At 42.4% G+C, this 22151-nt stretch overlaps 1 protein-coding gene across 10 annotated transcripts in view; it reads left to right on the top strand.

Moving 5' to 3' along the window:
* Positions 1 to 21797, top strand: part of mgat3b (beta-1,4-mannosyl-glycoprotein 4-beta-N-acetylglucosaminyltransferase b) — a 58292-nt gene extending 36495 nt beyond the window's left edge. For 5 of the 10 annotated variants that reach the window (XM_085162107.1, XM_085162108.1, XM_085162111.1 and 2 more), the window contains 5 exons: positions 10356 to 10516; positions 14384 to 14813; positions 17829 to 18466; positions 20798 to 21080; positions 21253 to 21797. In XM_085162107.1, the coding sequence (XP_085018233.1) occupies positions 10356 to 10516; positions 14384 to 14813; positions 17829 to 18466; positions 20798 to 21080; positions 21253 to 21750 (2010 nt within the window). In that variant the 3' untranslated portion in view covers positions 21751 to 21797. Of the gene's footprint in view, positions 1 to 10299; positions 10517 to 14383; positions 14814 to 17828; positions 18467 to 20797; positions 21081 to 21252 lie in introns of all 10 variants that reach the window. The other 5 variants (XM_085162115.1, XM_085162114.1, XM_085162116.1 and 2 more) reach the window with 2 other exon arrangements.
* The last annotated feature ends 354 nt before the right edge of the window (positions 21798 to 22151 follow it).

Here is a 22151-nt window from a genome sequence, read left to right as displayed (position 1 = left end):
ACCCAGCTGGATTACTCAAATTCCTCTTGGCACCTATACAGCTTAGCGAGTTCCTTCTGTGGGGGAAAAAAAACTGTCATTGCTAACAGCGATGGGAAAGAAAAACAGTTGCGCGGTCGCAGTTGCGCGGTGGCAGAAAAACAGGCCTATTTTTAAGGCTGCGAGTTACTGCAGTTGTGTTAACATCTGGTGAGAGCAGCAGCAAAGAAATGACACCATGTTGGACTTTTTTGGTTTAGCTGTTTTATCATCCAACTGCTGTGATATTATTTTTAAAAAATGCCTCCTCAGCCGGGCTGCTATTTTGAACGTGTGTATCCACTTGCTAATGTATGTGCATGCAAACGTGCCCATTGTTTCGACTGTGTCCCCCTCAAAACGAGTTCCTCGACCTCCTCCCTGTGATCTAAATCACACATGGCCTCTGGCTTTATTTTGTTCAGCGCTGCCGTTGCTTTCCTCCCCCACATCTCTGTCTCTGCTTCTCTCTCTTCCTTCCCTCGCTCACATCTGAAGCCGCATAGCGTCCTGCTGCACCACTTCTAGCGCTAATCTTCCTCTTTCCTCGCCCTCATGCTTTCGCTTCAAACTGCCTCAGTGTCTTCCTCTACGTGCTTCTTTTTTTCTTTATCTCATTCCTGTCCCTGATCAGGCTTTCTCAGACGAGTGCTCGGTGATTAAAAGCAGTTGAACGAGCTGCTTTTGTTAGCTTCTGTCATGCAAGGGGGGGGAGTTGAATTGAGCAACGCCTGCCCCCCCAAAAAAAATTGGTTGTTGATTTGGCTGCTTTTGAAACCGATGTGGCCTTTTTTCAGTTATGCATAACGCAGCAGAACGCTCTCTGGGTCCATCGGGCCTGATTCTTTGCGTTCAGCTATCACCACCTGCCCCGTGGACTAATGCAAAGACCCATCAGGCTTAACTGGAGCTGAAATGGAGGCTTTCTAATGGGCTCCATCTTCCTGTTTCCATAATAACAATGTTAGCTGTGCAGACAATAGCAGCGTGTCAGTGAATTCTCCAGCCTTGTTGTTGTTGGGCTTTTTGTTTTTTTTTCTTTTCCTTTCTTTGGGTGTTGACCTACTTCAGTTAATCCCAGCTCTGTGCACACGCCTGCAATGTTGGGCTCAATTTACAAGTAAGCAATTTTAAAAGCTGCCGTCTTGACGCTTCGCTTTAAGATGGCGGGAAAAAGCTGAAGGCGTGTGGCGAGTAGGCGAGCGAGATGGTGATCGAGGAAAACCCGCTGGTTTTCTCCCACGATGGGACCTGTTGTGTTCTCCAAGTCGAGCCCGTGCACACACAGATCCACTTGCTCTCCAGCATCCGCCCCCCAAACAATAATAATCACGTCGGTATTTCAGGCAGAAAGCCGAGCGACAGGCAATGGGTCTCAGACCAGGCTGCGTGGGGACGAGAGGGAGGAAAAACCTGACAGGAGATTTGGTGTTTTAATTTTGTCTCGCCTATAATCGCACGCCTTGGGGATAAGCCTTGCTGCAAGGCAGACATCTTTGTTTGTTGTCAAGCTGATTTGCGGAGCCCTGTCGTTATCGCACCGATATTATACAAAAACATTAGCTCGAGTCAGCTTAGCCCGCCCTGTGATCATGACGCGCGGCGGTAACGGGCCGGCAGTAGCCTAGATCTCGCAGTTGGCCTTTTAACCTCCTAATAGAATGGAAGCGAGTGGGCGCGGATAACAAAAGACGGGGTGGATGCTGCAAGTGACTAAAGGGGTGAATCACTGCAGCGAGAACTGCTTTTTAAGAGAGTGGCGGTCATTGGTGGCGAAGCACGGCGAAGCACGGTGATGTGGGAGGTTAGAGGAAACTGGGAAGAAGCGACAGATTTAGCAAGTCGGAACTGGCGGGAACTAAGGTGATGGTAATGCCTGGAAATACAACGTTTTTATAGTAAACCTTCTTCTCTGTGCGCCAAGCTGCTCAGACGCTTCAGTGACCTCTTCAGCCCGAGGTTCAGACTCTCAATATTCCCCTCACTCCTTCAGCAGGTCATTGTTTTCCTGGGAGAAACCAAACTATTTATCTCCTTTTTAGCGCTTTGAAGCCAGCACTAGCTGTGACATTGTGTTTGTAGGATTTTGCTTTTATCACAAAGAAAGGTCTAACCTGAAGGTCACAGTGACGTCTGATCTGCCTCCTCGTAAATGCGATATGTCGTCAGTACCTGAAGGGTACATGTAGCTGTCTGTTCTATTCTAATTCTGGTCAGACGAACTGTAGAGCGAAATAAAAATAGATTTGATCTTCGAAAAAGTTTTGAAGAGGAAATTCTTTTGATGGACGATTTGTAAACTGCAGTTTTCAGATAACAGGACTTCACAGACACAGTCTGCCTGGCTAAAGACCGCCGACGCAGTAACACGTGTCCTTGATCCAACACAGCTGATTTAAATGGCTAAATGACCTCCTCAACATGTCTTGAAGTTCTCCAGAAGCTGGTGATGAACTAATCATTTGATTCAGGTGTGTTGACCCAGGGTGAGATCTACAACCTGCAGGACGCCGGCCTTTGAGGCCTGGAGTTCGACACCCCTGCTCTAGGTCACCAATAGGCAGATCTGAACCCAGATGCTGTTTGTTACATACTCAGATCTGTTAGTGGGCATCGATGGACTGTTTGTGTTTTACTCTGAGCAACTTTTCTCATATTTACGGTAAGGTGAGGTTAATCTGCGCAGCCTTCTCCCGTCTTTACGATAGTCAGTGTATGTACACGGGAGTCGCACAGATCCGTCGTCTGTGTGATTCTGATGTTAAATTGTACTTGACAGCCATTAAACGTAACTTGAACACTGCTGATCTAAGCCGTATGAAGTACAGTTGTTACCACGGTCACGTCTGTTACTGAAAATAAATGGCCTCGCATTAAATCAGCGTTTCGCACAGCTTGACAGATTTTCTGACAGCATCTGAATCATTCCAGGCTGCAGGAACATGTGACCTTTACAAGTGTGACCGGAGGAAGTGCGAGGAGGACAGAACGCCATTACAGTCAGAGCCACATCCTCGACAGGAATGAGACGTTTGTAGAAACGGAGCGAAAGAACCTTAAAAACCGAGGAAAATGTTTCAGCATGGCTGAGGGGCTCTACGAGATCACAACCTGTCTCTGTAAACCACCGGGATCGGATGGTCCTAGCTGAGAAATCCGTTAAGAGAAAGCTGAAATGAATAGAAGGAAAGACGTGCGTGAGAAGAGACCGGCTGAATCAGCTGCGAGGGGGGGAAAGGGAGAGTTCAGCCGAGCGATGCTTTATTGTCCCTGAGGTGGATTCACTGTGCACTTATTCCAGTTACAAACAGAAAAGAGATCTACAAGTATACAGAAGTACAACACACATTAATAACACTGAAACAATATACAGTGCCATGTACTTCCTTAGATTAATAATAACAACTTTCTAGTGTAAACTTCCTCCAGTGGTACAAAACAAAGGAAAGAGAGGTGCAGCTTGGGCTGAGGGGGGCGGGGGAAAACACGGCTCTTCTGTTTCTGATGAGCTTTTACTGATGCTATCAACTGAAACCTTAGTTTTGTTTTTTTCCAGTCTCCCACATGACAGATCTTTGTTACACATGACTGTATTTGAAGGATGGATGCAACTACCAGGTCCTAAAAGGGCCTTAAAACTGAGTTATTTTTAATGGCCAGCAGGGGGCAAACATCTGGTTTCCAAAAGACAGCTGGTTGTATGGGAAATGTCAACTTTGTGATCTTGGTTGTCATGTTCAGGTTTGATTTAACAGACTTTGATGTTTATCACGTTCTGCCAAGGGGGTTGTGTTTCTGGTGGCGTTATTCTGTCTGTAAACATCATAGTTTTGATTGAATGTAGAGCGGAGTCGTGTTAACAATGCCTTCAAATTTAGCTTAGGTCTTCCATCAAGGCCTTCAAGGATCACTTGATGGTTTATTACTCAGAAATTGACAAATGGCCTTAAAAATAAAGTCTTATATATCATATCACATTTGACCTCTGACGTCTTCACGTTTCTTACTGTTGTTTGTATTGACAACATATAGGAATATAAATAACTGGGATTTTGTTACAACCATTTAAATATCTACAGCATAATAATAATAATAATAATAATAATAATAATAATAAAAATAATAAAAATAATAATAAAAATAATAATAATAATAAAAAATATAATAATAATAATAATAATAAAATATAATAATAATAATAAAAAATATAATAATAATAATAATAAAATATAATAATAATAAATAATAAAATATAATAATAATAATATTAAAATAAAAAATATAATAATAATAATAATAATAATACATAATATGTAAAAATGTTCCTTTTTTATACAAAATGAAAAAAAAACTTTTTATTCCTAAAAATTTGAATAACTTTTAGTAAACAATGAAATGAAAGCTACACTTCTTGTTGTGTAAGTTATGGTCCCCATAAAGTCTAAAGGGATTACCTAACGTGACAAGTAGTTGCCCTGTCCGTAGTATTTCTTGTTTTTGGGGGTTTTTTTTCCACCAATTTCTTCATCATATCTGCTCCTGCTTAAGCAAGCGTGGTTTCAAAATCCTAAAATAGCGAAATAGGTTTCATCACCAGTGGGTGACGGCTATGTGTGGTTCCCCCCTCCCCGTTTGGAGGAGCAAGTATTTGAGCAGAGAACGTCTCTCTGAAAGGAACCAATGAGTTATGTGATAGGAAATGTGGGATCCAGCGTTTTCAGATCTTGAACCAAACAGTGGAGCCAAAATCAACTTGAATCCTTGTTTCAACTTTAAAGGTAAGGAAGGGACTCAGTTGCTGCATGAAAGGAGTGGAAATGTATCTATAACTTAATCGCAATTCATTCAGATTTAGCAGCCGCTTCCTTTTTTAAACAAATTGCGCTTCTTTGTTTTTTACACGTGTAGTTGAAAAGCAGGAGGCGGTTTTGTGCTGATTCTCCTTAAGTAAAAACCTCTACTGTGGGAATGGCCACTGCAAAGATGCACAATCGACTGAGCTACCATAACCTCAGGGACACATGCTGTGTTATGATGAACTCAGATTATCCATAAATGTTGAGTCAAGAGCATTTTAGAAATACTCTAGATAAAAGAAGTCATTTTAATTTGTGGGCAAAGCAATGCTCACTTTGATCTAAGTGGTCCGGACCAGCCCTGAGATATCTTCATATAAGAAAAAGACATGCACTTTCAACAGTATGTCTCAGATTTTTCCCATCTGTTAAAGAAATGCTGCTTTATTAAAGGAAATAAATGTTTTGCATGACTGTTTGGGCTTAAATTGTAAGAAATAAATGTGTAAAATTACAGAAAAAATTGTTCTGTTAGCTCCTTGCCGAGACAGAGCTGTAATTATAAAACAGAACGTTTCTGTTAATTTTCAGAAAATGGTCTTTTTCATGTGTGGACAATTTGTTTAAAAAAGGTGAATAGATAAAGAATTAAATAACAGAAAAGTTCCTGTTTTTTTTTTTTTTTTTTCCACTAAGATATAACTGTGGTGTAATATGAATGACTCTGGGTTAACGCTTTATCGCCAGGAAAAACTGCAAAACTTGTTTAAATACATTTTAAAAAATCCCAAAATTGATGCCCTCCTTCACATTTTTCAAATCTGTCCAGTGGGCCGGATTGGCGGGGCCAATTCTGGACCCCGAACCTTATGTTTGACACCCCTGCTCTAGATGGCTTTAAGGCTGAAGCAGGCAGGCCTTACCCAGTTCAACACATTCTCTGGATTCAGAATGACTTCATTCAGTGAAACGCGCTGAGCTGCTGCTCACAGCTGTACGGCCTCCAGAGAGTTGGCGGTAGATGGGGAGAAATGGTGAGATGTACCGTAGAACACTCGTCTCCACCTTCATTACTGAAGGAAAACAGCAGAGGATCGAGAAAAAGACCTCACAGACCGCTACAGCGCTGAATTATAGATGATCGGAGGAATGGAGGCACTCTGCAGGCTTTTCCCATCCTCTCACCTCAATCCGTGCTCCGTCACGCATGCATGCACGTTCACGTCTGCTGCACCTGAAGCGGTAATTCTTATCGCTCACCTATCGGGTCCCCTCAGAGGCAGCACACATTCACACCGTTTCGCTTCCCAATATTCATGTCCAGCTAAACCCCAGCTCCATCATAACATGCAGTCGGCACATGCACACAACCTTTCTGAGGCTCTCACTGGGCTTGCATTATTGAAATCCATTTAGCACTCTGGCTTTCTCCTGAAGTCTCGCTCACCAAAGCAGTGACCCGTGAGCCGAGAGGAGACGAGTGGGATTTCCTGATTCTGCTGCCAAACAGACGAGCGAAGAGGGGCTGCATTTAGCTACCTGCCAGCGTCTGCCTATGTAGGAAGTATAATTTATGGCAATATGGGTGAAGCAGTTTCCAAATATTAACCATTTTAACTACAAGTGTACAAAAGTGGCAAAATCAAGTGTGCTGAAAGTCATTTTTGGTGATCGAAACCTGTGTTAAGCGAACTAATGGGAGCTAGAGCTTCTAAAATCAACTGGCTTATTAAAAATAGTTTTTGGTTTCCATGACACACATGGATGTTTTAATACCACAGTCAGCCTCAAAACTGATATGGACTCACATAGTGTGATGTTGACGAACTTCAGGTTTTACGACCTTGTGATAATCTCATGATGCAGTTTTATGATCCCACCTACCCTGAAATGACACACCAGATGGTTGTTAAGCCAGATGGTGTTACAATGGTGATATCTGTTACGCAGAACTATGATTCTTGGAAAATGGCAGACACTTCCACAAAATGATGATCCATAAGAAACATCTTTGTCCATTGACCGTTAGCTCGGAGCAATTGGATCAAGCAAGAAATCGGGGTAGCGCGCTCTGCGTTTTGGTCGAGGATTCGTGTTTTATTTGTAAATGTAAGAGGAACTGGCAGGAAGCAGCTTTGTCGGAGAGGTGACTCTACTGGCCAGCAGTGCCTCACTGGTCTAGACAACACTTTTTAAGCACAATCTGGAGCTGCAGGTGAGCTGTGTTCTTCAGAGCTCATTTTTTGGAGTCGCTGTGCACAAAGTGCAGAAACTGGCATTTACAGAACGAGTACAACACGTACTGTTATGCTTCATGTGTAGACTGATGTGGATCGAGTTAAGACAAGGGCGTATCTGCACCATCAGATTAACTGCAGCGTGTATTTGAAACAACTTGTGCGAAGAGAAGTACTTTTCTCAGATTCTGCTCTTGCACATGAAAACTGTGCCTTTCATCTAAAATTAGAGACTCAAAGCAACAAAATGACTGAGCAACAGCTTCAGTCATTCCCCGTGCATCAAGCGAGTAAAGAAATGCAAAAGTATTGACTTAAACCTTGGACTTGCTCAGAATCCCTCTAGTGCAGGACACTTGTTTGCTAATGGAGGAGCTACCTGTGCAATAGGCGCCTCAGCAGGCATTAAAAGCAGGATCAAGAGGAGAAGCTGTGATCAGCGGTGCGCGGCGACAGATTTACTGCGATACTCTGGGAGTAAGAGTGAGGCCAATAAAACTTTATGGGTGCTGTTTTGTTTTAAAACTCTTCCGTTTAGGAAGAAGTCGCTGCCTGATGCTTGAAAATCCACATCATTACAATTATTTTTACTATTGTGTTTCAGTTTTCTGCCATTACTCCCACTGATAATGTGGTCACAAGACTTAAAACAGGACTGTCTTGATAGCTCGAGTATTCCTGGTGTGAATCTGCTTGGTGTCATTTTGAGCATCTTGATAATCCCCCGTCCACCCACATGATACTGATGCACTGTTTTGATACTGACAGCTATTCAGCCAATAACTTTGTATTGCAAATATTGCCCAAGGACACAATTAAGAAGTTTGGTGATTTCAGTTCGCCGCAATTAGGTGTTTGTTTTTTGTGAGAAGCACGTCTGCGGCTGACAGTTGAGACCCTTAACTAAAGACGCTCTGATTGGGCTGTGCTTCTGATTGTTTGGTTGGGAGCTGGTCTCACTAACTGCTGCACCCAAGGTGCTTTGTTTTGTTTTGATGTCTCCCCAGAGAGCTTGTTAGGTGAGGCCAGCAGACTGCTCAGAGACTTAGTGTGGTGCTGAATAACCTGAGAAATTCTTTGTTGTCCAGATGACACAATGCAAGAGACTTTGCCATGTGGAAAAATATTTGTGTGCCTGTGCGTCTGTGTGTGCGCGTGTGTTCAAAGATAAGAAAAGTGGATTTTGAGGCTGCACACAACAGAAAGCCTGTAAGCCTTTCGGAGAAACTATCTCATTTATCATTTGACTTATGAAAGAGTTTTGCTGATGTGGTAACATTTTCATAGCCACAAGTTCAGCTCTTGATCTGTTTGAGTACGGAAACAATCATGTGTGTAAAACGGTCTTTATAGTGTGTGATTCACGCAATTTTGTCATTGTTTTTAAGTGGCGATGGGAAGTGTAATGAGCAAGTCTAATGCAAGAATGAGGCGTCTAAACACTGTTTGGACGGGCGAGGATGTTAACAGTTGTTTGAGTGGTTTCATTGATGTGCAGAAGTCTTGAGCCAGCTCACATTTTTTTATAATTTGCTTCTAAGGAGTCAGACTTTGGGTTTTTGAAGGTCTTTCAAAGTGATTCCTAAAGAGCTATTAGCTTAAAAACTTGGCACAGTGTGCAGCATGTCCTTAAAAAAGTAGAGGAAACTGGACGATAAACGAAGAAGTCTAAAGCACAGTGGAGGCTCTGTCATGTTTTTGGCTGCATTTCAGTCAGTGGTGTTGGGCATCTTTTCAAAATTGATGGAATACAGATGCACCGTGCAATTCCATCGGGAAAGCATCTGTTTGGAAACGGCTTTTCAGTATGACGCTGCCAGTAGTGAAACACTCGGTTTCCCATTGTGTGTTTTTCTATCAGTCATAGATTGGCCTCCCATGAGCTCAGCAGTTTAATTTCATCTTGACAAGAACAGAAGAAAGCTTTGAATGTCCTTCGAACAGAGTGCAGAACTATCCTGTTCTTGAAGAACACAAAGCTGCCTAAGAGAGTTCAGACTGTGTTGAAGAATGAAGATGGTCATAACAAATATTGACTTTCAAGCTCACTGGACTCTATTTTTGCTTCACATACTGTATTTCTCCTTTTCTCAGAGTATAAAGAAATGAGAGGTAGCTCTAGACTCGTGCACAATACTGCATTTTGAGAGGTATTTCAAATATTTACAAAGCCAGAATTCTCAGACAAAAGCGTCTACGGAAATGCTCAAACACAAACAGCACAAAGCGCCTCACTGATCCTCGCTTCGCGTACTACACAAAGGGTGCGTTTGTCAGCGCGCAAAATAATTTTGTATACTTCTCATAAATCAGACTGTGTAACACTGTTGATCTTTAGTTACACTATTGCACTGATGAAGTCTGTCCTCAGACATCCAGACGGGAATGTGTAAACACGGAGTTCTCCACAGAGCGCTTCTGTGGGTCAGTGGGTGTCACAGGACTTTTTTTTTAAAACTTTTTTGCCATGGTGACACGCATACTACGTATAATTAAGATTAGTTTACTGGGGGAATTCCTCCTCCCCCCAGCACACAGACCTCATATCTGCAACGGTTTATCTCTTGGCTTGGCTTTCAACCAGCACAAACCAAATGTTTGTGCTGCTTTCGTCAGCCGGCAGTTTGGGTTTTTCTAAACCTTTTTAGGTTTTACTCTTAAAAAAAAAATCCCGCAGAGCTCCATTAAAGAGAGAAAATTAGAGATTCCAAAAGTTAAATTTTACAAAGTGTGAAATTTACACAGGCGGTGTTACAGGGAGGAGCTACGTTCGCTCCACCTTCACTGTTATCAGATTGTCGTCTGATAAAAGTTTTGGCTGAAGTTTCCCTTTTCCTTCACTTCAGCACGCTCTGGTTGCAGTGAATTCTCCCCAGTTTTCCCAGTGAGCAGTGTTTTCCCACTCACGCCTTAAAGACATTCAGACAGGTTTACCATGTGACTTGTTTTTGTTGGCTTTGTTTTTATGCTTTTTTTCTTTGTCTTAACTTCAGCATTTTTTCTGTTGCTAGAAGCGTCTTACATTGACAGATATAACCTCTTTAACTAGTCACGAGTGTTATGGTGACCCTCAATAAGATATTTTAATAATATAAGAAATTTACATATATTAATGAATTGCTTCTATAATATTTAAACCCTCTTATCTTGAGACATCACTGACTATTTTTTGGTCTACTCGTAATGGTAAACACAAACCAGAAAGATTATTTTTCAGGTCATTAAAAGTAGAATTACATGTGTTACAGGTGGACAAACTCTGTGCCCTGTAAGCTTCAACCTTTTGCATTGCACTATCTGACAGGCAGCACCTCCGGGGCAAGGAAGGTTGCAACAGCAGACTGACAGCGAGCGCTGGCATGAGCACACTGGAATAAGTTCTGCACTGATGTCTTGGCTTAGAGGTACCAGGGCATCCACGAATCTGCACAAAATCCCGGCACGATGCGGGCGGTTGCTGTGTTTGTAAGTGCTTTTGTATATGGATTGGTGGTGGGCTGTGCAAACTGGTGATGGGCTAAATCAATACAAACTTTCTTTCTGTGATTTCTCTGTGAAATGAAATGTAAAATAAAATAAAGCAGAGATGTGATCTCTTAGATGAAGGTAGTTGTTAGTCTCTTAGTGAATTAACCTCTCTTCATAGCTCGGATCCAGTGATGTTGCTACAGTATGGTTGTGCTTGCTTTGTTTATCAAAATGAAACCTCAGATTAGTGGGAAGGAGTGCCTGTTGATGTCAGCTCTGTGTTATACGTCTTGTCCTGTTGCAGCACCTTCTTCTCAGACAATGAAAGCCACAGCAGCAGGATTGCTGTTATTTTGAAATCCTCACACTGAAAAGCTCAGATAATGGTGCAAAACCATTTTTCTTGTTTTCACTAGTACTGCCTGAAGCTCTGGCTTCAGTGCTCTAAACACTTCAGACAGCTTGTGTTTTTCTCTAATGTTTGGGCTTGGTCTGCACACCCCACCCACCGACCTGCCCTTTATATCTTTTGTCTGCGAAGAGCAGCCGGGCTTGCAAAGCGGCCTAAAAGGAAGGTAAAAAGGCTTGTGTCAGAAAAGTAAGAGGAGTAACAGCACGACGTTTATATAGTCTTCATTTCAATTTCTTTTATTTGCAAGTTGAAGCCATGCAAAGGTTGTCATTGTAGGCAAAACTGAAGTCTAGACTCGTGACGGGACACAAGGTCAACAAGTGCCGGTGCAGGAAAGATTCAAGAGATGCCTTCTTGCCTCTAAAGTCTTTAGTCGTTATTGGGATGCTAATTGAATCAGTTCCAAGAGGCCAGAGTGTCTAGGCAAAAAACACACACAAAAAACCCCCCGAGACGCACCTTATCCACACACACTGTTAACTTTAATGTTTGCTTCTAGCCTGCACCACAATCCTCTTGAGTCTTGACTCGGCTGATGCCACCCAGGACGATTAGTGTGCGTTAAGCCGACTCGTTATCGGGTCATCTGCGAATCTTCAAGTGGAATCTGTGCTCATGTGAAACCAAAGTGCTCAAAAAAGGAGGAAAGAAATCATGTTTACTTCCCTCTCTGTAACTGCTTCTTTCAGTGTGTGTGTGTGTGTGTGTGTGTGTGTGTGTGTGTGTTTGGTGGGGGAGCTTTCAGTCCTCACTTCCTCCTTTCTTGCATTTTGTTTCATGTCAAGTTGTGTGGGAAACGGAGACGAGCGGAACGGGGAGAGGGAGTGAATGTGAAGGGGAATTAGAGATGATAAATAAAGTCGGGAATTGAAAGGGTTTGGAGGGAGGATGTGGAGCGGCGGCGCTTCAGTAATAAACCAAGCAGCACCAGCTTCGACCTCATCCTTTGCCTGCTTTACCTTTGACCTCTTCCCCCTTTCTCCACCCGTAGGCCCAATTCACTGAGATCTTTTGTGCTGTCATCTAAAATGGGAATATACAGTATTCAGTAGTTGCGTATTTCTCCGAGTTTCTGCAGTGTCGGGGCTCGTTAACTAACGGCGCGATGTGCCGGAGGATGCTTTCTCACAGCATTCCCCCAAAACGGCACCGACGTCTTATTTGAGGATCGCTTTTATCTTCTTGTTGTTGGGCTGGAAGTTGCTTGTTACAGTCTCATGTGACCGTTTAGTTAGCAGCGTATTTCATTAACCTGGTGTCGCTGCAATTAAGTTTGAGGAGAATTGTGTTCATTAGGATGCAAATTGAAAAGGTGCGGCGCTTGTTATCTGTTATTTACTATTAAATTATGAATTTTTTAAACTTTTGCGGCTCTGCATTCAGTTACTTGAATTAAATAATCCTTTTTTGTGTACTCTCATGTACGCTTAAACTGGTATGTGGCAGGTGGAAAGGCTGTTTGCCTGTAAATGTGCTCTGTTTGTACCTGGTATTAACCCGCGATCCGTACCTAGATGCTTATCTGCACTCTAATATCCAATTTGTCAGTGTAAACGCTAACATGCCAAACTTCCCCCTCTGATGGGACATTTCAAGATTTTGACCTTCTCAGTATTTTTGTAGATGGGGCTGAATGGAAGTCTCTGTAGTGTCATGTTTTTCCCTTCATATGAGCCTCGGTTACAAGATATACTCGTATGTGCAAGCTGGAGATCAGATTGTTTCATGCGACCGCGATGGGGAGATAACTTGTTGCTATAATTGTGTGCTTCTTGTTGTGAAACAGTGGTGCAGACTGCAGTTGAGCTCTATTGTTGTTTGAGCCCTTTGCAAACCTCACAATGACGAGCTCTTTGTTTGTGTCGCTTGCTTTATTTCATATTTAATGATTATTCCAGTCATTTATAATCTCACCCACTTAAGATCGAAGTGGGCTGTGTGTGGCCTGCGGTGTCACACCCAGAGGTTTAAGAAACCTTCTAGGATTGCAGAAGCTCTGTTTGTGCCGTAGACAGCAACAACATAACCTGCTCTGCAACAGGTTAGAGCTGCAGCATGGGTTACCATGGTGATGCACCCTGGTAACAAACTCGGGTTAATTCAGAAGTTACCTGGATTTTTTTTTTTATTTAATGCTAAGCTGCTTGCAAACACCTTAGCAGCTTTTTGAAACACAAAGTTTCCAACTTTAACCTGACCTGGGACTTGTTGAGCTATACTTTCACCACATTTGGAGACTAAATAACTCAGTCAGCAGTTGGAAAAAAGTTATTCAATCATTGTCCTCCTCATTTGAGTAAAACAAATCCGCATCCCACGACATCACATCCTGTCGTCCGCTCAGCTGGACCTCACTTCTTCCTGCTCCTCTTCACATTCGTTTCACATCCAGTGGAAGAGCTGTGCTGAGCAAGCAAGCAAGTTCATTTCACGCACTGCTGGGAAATGTCTTTCTTTTCCTTCCTCAGTACTTTATCCCTTATTCATCTGAGCTTAACATTTTCTGGCCAACACTTTTGTTTTTTAAAAGACGGGCTTAAATGTAAGAATAAATTTTGCCGCGTAAGCATGGGCCGTCACCGTTACTTGACTGAGAAATCCTGCTTCAGAGCTGCTTTTTTTGGCTCAAACATGAAAATCTGGGTGAAATGCTCAATATCAAGTGAACGCGGACATAAAGGAGTGCGTTTGAACTTGAATGCAACTGTTCTGTTATGCTTTGTAGTTTTGGACGTCATAATCATCCATTAGTAGGGACACTTTCTTATTTTTGTTCTCATCTCATCCATATTAAGAAAATCGTCCATTAGCAGCTACATCAGGATTATTAATGATGCACACTGGATGCATGGTTGTTTGTGTGTGTTAATTAAAAAAGAAGAAAAAAAAGCTATAGGATTGAAATTAATTCACGTTAACTCTGCACGATTATCAGCATGAATTATCCACAGTTCACTGGACTGAGGCCAAAGCGCTGCCGTGAAGAAGCCTGTTGGGGTTTTGTTTTTTTAAATTTGAGCTCCGCTTTGGTCTTTGTTGACATTTATGGCTCTTTAGCTGCTAAATAAGCAGTTTTTATTTCCGTTATTTTCTGTTATGTTTAAAAAAAGTGTTTGTTTTTTCTCTCCCATATATTTTACTCTTTGGAAACACATCTCGTCAAATCATGCACAATCTTTTTAAGCAATGTACAAAGACCACGGATCCCCAAGATTGTTTGTTTGTTTTTTTTCTATATCTTTATACTACAAGCATTCAGCTAAAGGAAGAAAGGGCTCTAAGAAGTAAGACTCCACAAAGTGAACATTGGCAAGTGTGTGTAATATTAGAGGGAGGAAAGGCAGGTTTGTGGCTCTGTTTTTATCTTGAAAGCTTGTTGCTTCTCATGACTTGTGCCTCACCGGTGGAGGTAAATGGTGCACTGATGTTGCTTCCTTTTCCATTTGTTCCAGGATGAAAATGCGGCGGCACAGGGTGTTCTTGCTGTGCACGGTGGGCCTGTGTGTCATCTCCTTCCTCCACTACTACAAGGCCCTCCATTACGTCTCCCTGCTGCGGGAGCTCTCGGCTCCATACCCCAACATCAAGTCCTTCATCATGGTGACCGGCTTCTTCTGGAGGGAGAAGGGTATGGCCACCACCCCGCTCAGCCCAGCTTCTCCTGAAGAGGCCCCCCCTCTACCCGGTCTCCGGCAGTCAGATGCCAAAGCTAGAGGCGTGCCGGGTCTCGGGGGAGGAGGCGGAGGGGAAGAATTTGGCCCGGGGATCCCGGAGGCCATAGCTGGAGGTGGAGATGAGGAGATGAGGCAAAGAGAGGAGCCAGCACCACCACATCCCTGGGAGAAACCAAAGGAAAACCAGCTGGGTGACACAGCAAATGAGGTAAGATGGGTAAACCCGAACGCAACAGCGCGGTGTCGAATGCCTCACAATTTACACCTTCAGACAAATTTATGTTTATGTATTTCAAGCTTTCAGCTCAAAATCCCACACGGATCCCTGGATCTGAGACCTGTTTCTCATCCATTCCCAGGACTGTTGTTTTGCTTTCTCTTTAAAGCCACCAAACGTGCGTTATTAAAAATGCAAATTTTACCTCACAGCGCACCTGGGTTTGTTTTTCTAGACCCGGGTGACTCTGTTTTATTTTAAGATGTTAGTTTGCATCACAACTGTTGTGTTAAAACATCAGAGTCACATGGCAGGGCAAGCAAGCAACCAGCCAAGGCAGCAGTATTTGACTTTTCTCCAAGACTGATGTGATGCATTGTGCAACCAGATGAGATTTCCCCAGACCTCCAGTATATTAAAATGTGTTGGCGTAATCCTGTGCTTCTTTACCTGGGGATCTTAACCCTTTAAAGCCGGTCAGAGCGGGCACGCTCCGTTTTGGGTAACTATTTTTAAATCCCGGTAGCACTGCAACCACGTAAGCTAGCGCAGTAAATTTTTTGCATATGAAACCGGAGGAGTTGTACTTACATCTTATGCCATCAGCTTGTCCTAAGTCACGGTTTCCTTCCACATATAGCTTTGCAAAAACTGCATAAAAAGCACTTGCAGCAATAAATATATAATTATATATATAAACATAATATTCCAGAAACAGGCTTTGCTGATCCGATCAGCTGGTTGTAACACTTCCTACGTCCATCAGCGCGAACTATCGCATGTCTGCCATGTCCTGCCCGAAACAGGAAGTGACGTCATTTTGCGGAAATGTCGTTTTTTACCATCAGGGCCTTATGAGCCTATATTTGTGTTTTTAAAAATTATGTTTAACTTTATGACTTTCTGTGTCGTTTCTGGGATGCTTAGAACTCATATTGCACTGCTGGAAATAGTTTATTTTGATGCTGCTTTTTTGCAAATTTGCATTATAATATTTATTTTTGTTTTTCCTGCAGTATATAAAAATTGGTGTATTTCAAAAATAAAACTATGAAGACACTCAAAATAAATTTCCTGTGGTGGGAAACTATTTTGTGCAACTTTTTTGTATTTACAGTTTTGAGGGATAAGCCTCTTAAATTTCTCTAACTACAAATATATGTTAAAAAAACAAAAATCGATTCAATTTTTTTGTAGTTTATTGCACTTTTTTGCAAGTTATGTAAGTACTATGCACTTAATGTGGACATATTATTAAAATTTGGGCTATAATGGTTGTATTGATGTATATCAACTTGAAATGCTCCCGAAAATGGCACTACAGCATGTACAAATATAATATAAGCTCTGGCGGACTTGGTTCTATGGTAGGTCTTAAAGGGTTAAAGGGGGGTTGCACTTAGGTACCTAAAATAATTTAATGTGAAATGAAATCTTGCAGAGCATGCTGTGAGCTAATAGCATCACTTAAATCCACACTCAGAGTGGTGATTCACTACACACCAAAGCTAGAGGCTTTGGTGTGTAGTGAAATCAACAAAATCAACAAAATCTATTTAAAGCCATACATGCAACATGTTTCTCCAGCAGCTGCTGAACAAGTTGAAGCATAAGCATCTCTAAATGTTTCTGCTCATGTTTACCTTGCTTGCCTACTGCACCAGCATGTCTTAACAGCATTACAGTATCACTTGTGCCATAAACAAATTGCAGCATGTCTGGCGCTTCACTGAATGTGTGCTCATGCAATTTATCCTCATAAAATGTAATGTGAGGTTAGTGTTAAGACAAGCAGCTTTGAAAGTACTGTCTTTATAGTGTTACCTCTATATAGCCCCACGGTGGGTTTTAAACCAAACAATCAAGATGTAAATGAAGTGCGGACTTTTAGCTTTGATTCAGGCCTGAAGTCTAGAGCTCGTGGAGAGCAGCAAATGTTGCGTTTCCTTTCTTGAGATGCTCTTCCAGGCCTTTACTGCTGCCTCCTCCAGTTGCTGCCTGTTTTTCTGACTCTCTGCTTCGGTTTTTCGTTCAATTACCGAATAACATGCTCTATTGCACTAATGTAACTGACTTGGCCACCCAAGAATATCTTATTTCTTTGCCTTGAGAAACTCTTGGGTTGCTTTTGCAGTATGCTGCGGGTCATTATCTGTTTCCACTGTGCAGTGTCATCTGATCATTGCAGCATTTGGCTGAATCTGAGCAGGAGGTATAGCCATGTACACTTCACAGTTCATCTGACCGTCTCGTCCTTGAGTGTTCCCAGGGGTGTGCACCTCGTTGGAAACTCTGTATGTGACTCTGATTACATGTTGTGAAGGGTTTTTTCTTAACCATGTTTTTTGCTGTCACTCATTTATATTGGCTAACCGTTGTGCTTAGACTTTAAGACTTGGGTCTCTGAAGTTTAAATTGTACCTGCTGTTCCCAGGCACCTGGACACAAATGGTGCCTTTGTGCAAAAATGTTTTAAAAAAGAATGACTCGTATTAGTCTTTGAGTTTTCCTAGATGCTATGGAGAGCATGTAATTCGGACTCACTATCACTGTGGATCTTTTTTGGTTGCCAAAATGGACAGAATGGGTGTAAATCAGGCAGAAAAATCTGAAATACACCGCACTCTCATCAACCTCTCTGTTACAAGACAGGAAATATGTACTTTGTAACCCTTATGTTACTTACTTTTTAGGCTAGTTATTCAATTTCTCCAATGTTTAACTGTAACCTGTTTTACAGTTTAAAGTTCTTATTTATCTTAAACCACAATTCACACACTAACAGTCATTGTTGATGCCCTTCACAATTTGCGTAACCACCAAAATGAGAAGAAACTAATTAGTCTCCTGCTTGTACCTGACAGGACACGGGTTTGTCGCAAGTGTTTGTTAAATACAATTTTGCTTTAATGTGAATCTTACAGTGAAGAGTATAATGAGTAAAGCTGGTGTTTTTATTTCAAGGCAGAGTTGTGTAACTGTTTCCCGTTACTCTCTTTTATCCAGATTGGAGCTGAGGACCGCTTAAAGCGGTGGAATCCCGCCCACCCTGCACAGCCCGAGAGGCTAGACCCTCCACAGGAACCAGCAAGAAAAGAGCATCATTTCAGGGATCCCATAGAATCCATGGGAGACCTCCATACTCGCACTTTCCAGCTTCAAGATGACAAAACCCCTTACTTTGTGCGCACCAAAGCTGGAGCCCTTTGCTTCAGGCAGGGGACAGAGGTAGCTACTCCTAAAGAGTACTATGGAAAATCAGGGGGGTCTGCGGCTAACGGAGCAGTTGGTCGGGCAGTTGCTGCCGGGCAACGGAAACCTCTGGAGCTCCAGCAGCAGCCCACCATTGTGCCAAAGGTCAAAGCTCGGGCCAAGGGCAACGGGAAGCGGCTGGTCAAGTGCGTTTGTCGGCCTGGGTGGCACGGACCTTACTGCGGGGTTCCCACAATGGTGTACCACTCCAATCTGCCAACTAAGGAGCGGCTGACGCCCAGAGAAACCCCGCGGAGGGTGATCAACGCCATCAACGTCAACCACGAGTTTGATCTGCTGCACGCACGCTTTCATGAGCTCTCAGAGGCCGTGGATTTGTTCCTCGTGTGCGAATCGAACTTCACCGCCTACGGAGAGAAACGGCCTCTCAGGTATGATTCAAAGTTGTTTTTTGGACAGGTGCATGTGAAGGGATTATAAAAAACCCCCAACCCCCCGCGGTCAAGGTGTATTTGTGTGAGATGTGTAATCCTCTGTGGCCTTTAGTTTATGGCTCTGTAGTGACCGACAGCACACATTGTAAAATAAAGTGCAAACTTTAAACTGGATTAAGTCACAAGAACAGTGTGTATATATTATAAAGGCCATGTTATGTCATCTTTGTCTTTATATGGATAAATGAGCTCACATGAGGACACACTGTTACACAAAGCTCCATTTGTGCTCATTTTTTCAATATCCAGCTGCTTGGTTACAAACACACACACACACTCCCCATTTTTTTTTTTTTTTTTTTTTTTCTATCCAAGTTGTGACGGCGCCGTTTCAATGAGTCGTTATTGTTTGCAGCTTACCCTCTTTGTTTACAGCCAGCCCTACTCGTGCTCCTCGAGTATCCGCGTGCGGAATAACAATTACAGTTAGCTTCCTGTGGCGACAACATGAAACGCCTCGAGGGCAAATTTTACAGCAGATTATGACAAGAGCAGCATGATTGACTCTGCGTGTAGCCTTGAAGGGAGAGATCGGTGTGTTCAATCATCGGATGTGACACTGCATGAAAGCGGCTATGTTCTGCGATCGCAGTCTTTCGCTATGCATATCAACAGGTTAATTGAGTTGTTCTTCTGGACAGTTTGGCGTGAGGAGAACGGCTTTTCTCTGCTGAAAGGTGCCATTTGTCAAACAAGTGCCTTTCTGAACTGTTTCTTTATCTCTTCTGCCACATTTTGACAACCTTTTATAAATGGGCTACAGCTGGAATGTATTTTGTGGACTGTTTAATGCAATATTGGTTTGCAATTTTTTTTTTTCTTCAGAGGGAAAAAAATTATAATCATAAGCCTTTTAAATTTGTGAAATCCATTACAGGGAACGTCACATTATGGATGCATGATACTGCAGTTCTGTTGGTGTGTTTCCCACCAGAAGGTATCGTGTAATAAATGCACAGTCACCTAATGCCACTCAGAGATGGGGAAACTCGGCACAACTGCAGACTGTGTCAGCAACATGCTAATACACAAATGATAAGTCCACAAGTCCCCCTATGAAATTTAAAGTTTTTGTCCAAATCTTCCCAAGAACTTATTTTTTTAACAGAGCAACACAGCATTTCTAAGCATACTAAGTTCCTGTAGAGATCATAAATTATTTCTATTTGTATAAAAAAACAGAATTATTTCAGAAAAAAGACCAGAGTCATTATTAGAAACTGAAAAACTGTCTTTTTTTAAAAAATTTTTTTTTGAGCTGTAGCATATTTATTTTTAATGTTCATAGCTTGTAAAATCAAGTAAAAACTGAGGACAACCTTACAATTTACAAACCTTGAAAACTCCTTAGCTGTCACTGGAGAAAGCATCACACTAAAAAAAAAAAACCTATCTGTTTAGAGTAGAGAATAATAACTGTTGTCAATCACAAAAACAGGAGATGGATATACAAATTTAAAAAAGTGTTTCAAGTGTCAAGAACTGGAGTAAGAAGTATCATCAAGAAGTTTAAAACTGCTATTCACTTCTCAGTTCAATAATAGTTTTAAAAGGGAAATTTTCACAGGGGGGACTAATTGTTGAATAATTATTAATAATTCTAATAATAAGCATTTGTGTTACCCTTTAAATTAACACAACCCGAATGTCACAGACGGACATGTCTTGTAACTTTTGCTGCTTTTGTTAATAACATTACCGACATTGTTAGCCTTATTAATATTAGCCATAGCTAATAATAGCTACCTTTATAATAGCAGATTGGCTAATGTGGCTAACGGGTAACTGCTAATAGTCAAGCTAACTTTGGTGTGCACTTGCTAGGTCAAAATGTAGAAAGTGTAAGTAGATGTTATTGAAACAGGAGCTTTACTGACCTGGAAAATTCTCAGTGTTCGGTGTCGTGAACGTTAGCTACTTCAGCTGCTTGTCGGGGGAGGGGCTGTGCTGCAAATGAGTATCTAATCCCATATTAAGTTTTAGTATTGACTAGTATCTGAGGGCTTTTTTGCTTTTGTGCTTTTAAGCATGAAATACACCTTTAGTTACATCTTAAAAGGAAAACTAAAATGGCAAACGGCAGCCTTACTTGACAAGAATCTATGCTCTTGCTAACTTATGACTGCTACATGTCAGTAAAGGAAAGCAATGGCTGCCTGGAACAGTAGGTAAAATTCATCTAAATGCAACGGTGTTACTTAAAATGTTGAACTTAAAAAAAAATCATGTTAATTTTCGTTTTAAAATTACATTTTTGTAATCCCTCAGTTTCCTGCGGCTCCTTCTAAACGGTACCTATGACTACATACGTCACAAGATCCTGTACGTGTTCCTCAACCACTTTCCGGATGGGGGTCGGCAGGACGGCTGGATCGCCGATGACTACCTGCGTACCTTCCTGACACACAATGGCATGTCCAGGGTGGTCGGTGCGCGATCGGACGATGTTTTTGTCATCAACGATGCCGACGAAATCCCAGCACATGAAGGACTACTTTTCCTCAAGCTGTTCGACGGGTGGACAGAGCCTTTCGCCATCCACATGCGCAAGGTAACATAAGTATCTCAGCTTTCGTGTGTTTTCTACAAGCAGCCAGTTTGTTACATGAAATTAAGATTTTTTTTTTTTCACCATGTAAGATTAAGGGAAAAATAAATTTGGTAATTGAACAGTATCTCATTCTTTTTGCAATTCTCCTGTACTCTTTTCTCTGTGTGTGCAGTCGTTGTATGGCTTTTTCTGGAAGCAGTTCGGGTCTCTGGAGGTGGTGTCGGGCTGCACGTTGAGGATGCTTCACGACGTGTACGATGGCGACGGCATCAAACTGCGTCGTCGCGAATATTACACTATGCCGGGTTTCCGCAAGTACGAGAATGACACCGGCCACATCCTGGTGCAGTGGTCGGTGGGAAGCCCCTTCCACTTCGCAGGGTGGCACTGCTCCTGGTGCTTCACACCCGAGGGGATCTACTTTAAGCTGGTGTCGGCGCAGAACGGAGACTTCCCGCGGTGGGGCGACTACGAGGACAAACGCGACCTCAACTACATCCGCGATCTCATCCGGACTGGCGGCTGGTTTGACGGCTCGCTGCAGGAGTATCCCCCAGTGGACCCCAAAGAGCACATGTACGCCCCCAAGTACATGCTGGAGAACTACGACAGGTATCGCTACCTCTTGGAGAACCCTTACAGAAAAGAGTCCAGAGCGAATGAAGGCTAGGTGTCAGGTGGCCAAAAAAATTAAAATAAAAAACGTGAAAAAAAAAACGCTCGTAGGGCCCAAGTGATTTTGGGGGCGTGGAACGATACTGATGAACTGCTTCTCTCATTGGAGTGAAACTAAATGTATCTCCACCAGGCAGCACTGATGCTGCTCTTTTAAGTCATTACATTGGGGTCAGAAAAAAGGGAACACTGAATCACATCCATGGATTTTGAGAGAGAGCTTTGAGATGAGAGGATAATAACCACTGGATAAACAGAATCTTAGATTTCCTCATTCCTCCCCTTTTCCGGGAGGCCCCGAGCTATCTCTCTATTTGTCACCCGTCCTTCCTTCTGTCACCCACCAATTCGACGCGCCTGTTCTCTGAGAGAAAATGGCAGCGAGAAAATGGCAGC

The sequence above is a fragment of the Neolamprologus multifasciatus genome, chromosome 6 (genome assembly GCF_963576455.1).
Source record: "Neolamprologus multifasciatus chromosome 6, fNeoMul1.2, whole genome shotgun sequence".
Classification (NCBI taxonomy): Eukaryota; Metazoa; Chordata; class Actinopteri; order Cichliformes; family Cichlidae; genus Neolamprologus; species Neolamprologus multifasciatus.
The sequence above is the reverse complement of the archived record's forward strand: the minus strand, read 5'-3'. Positions and strand labels throughout refer to the sequence as shown.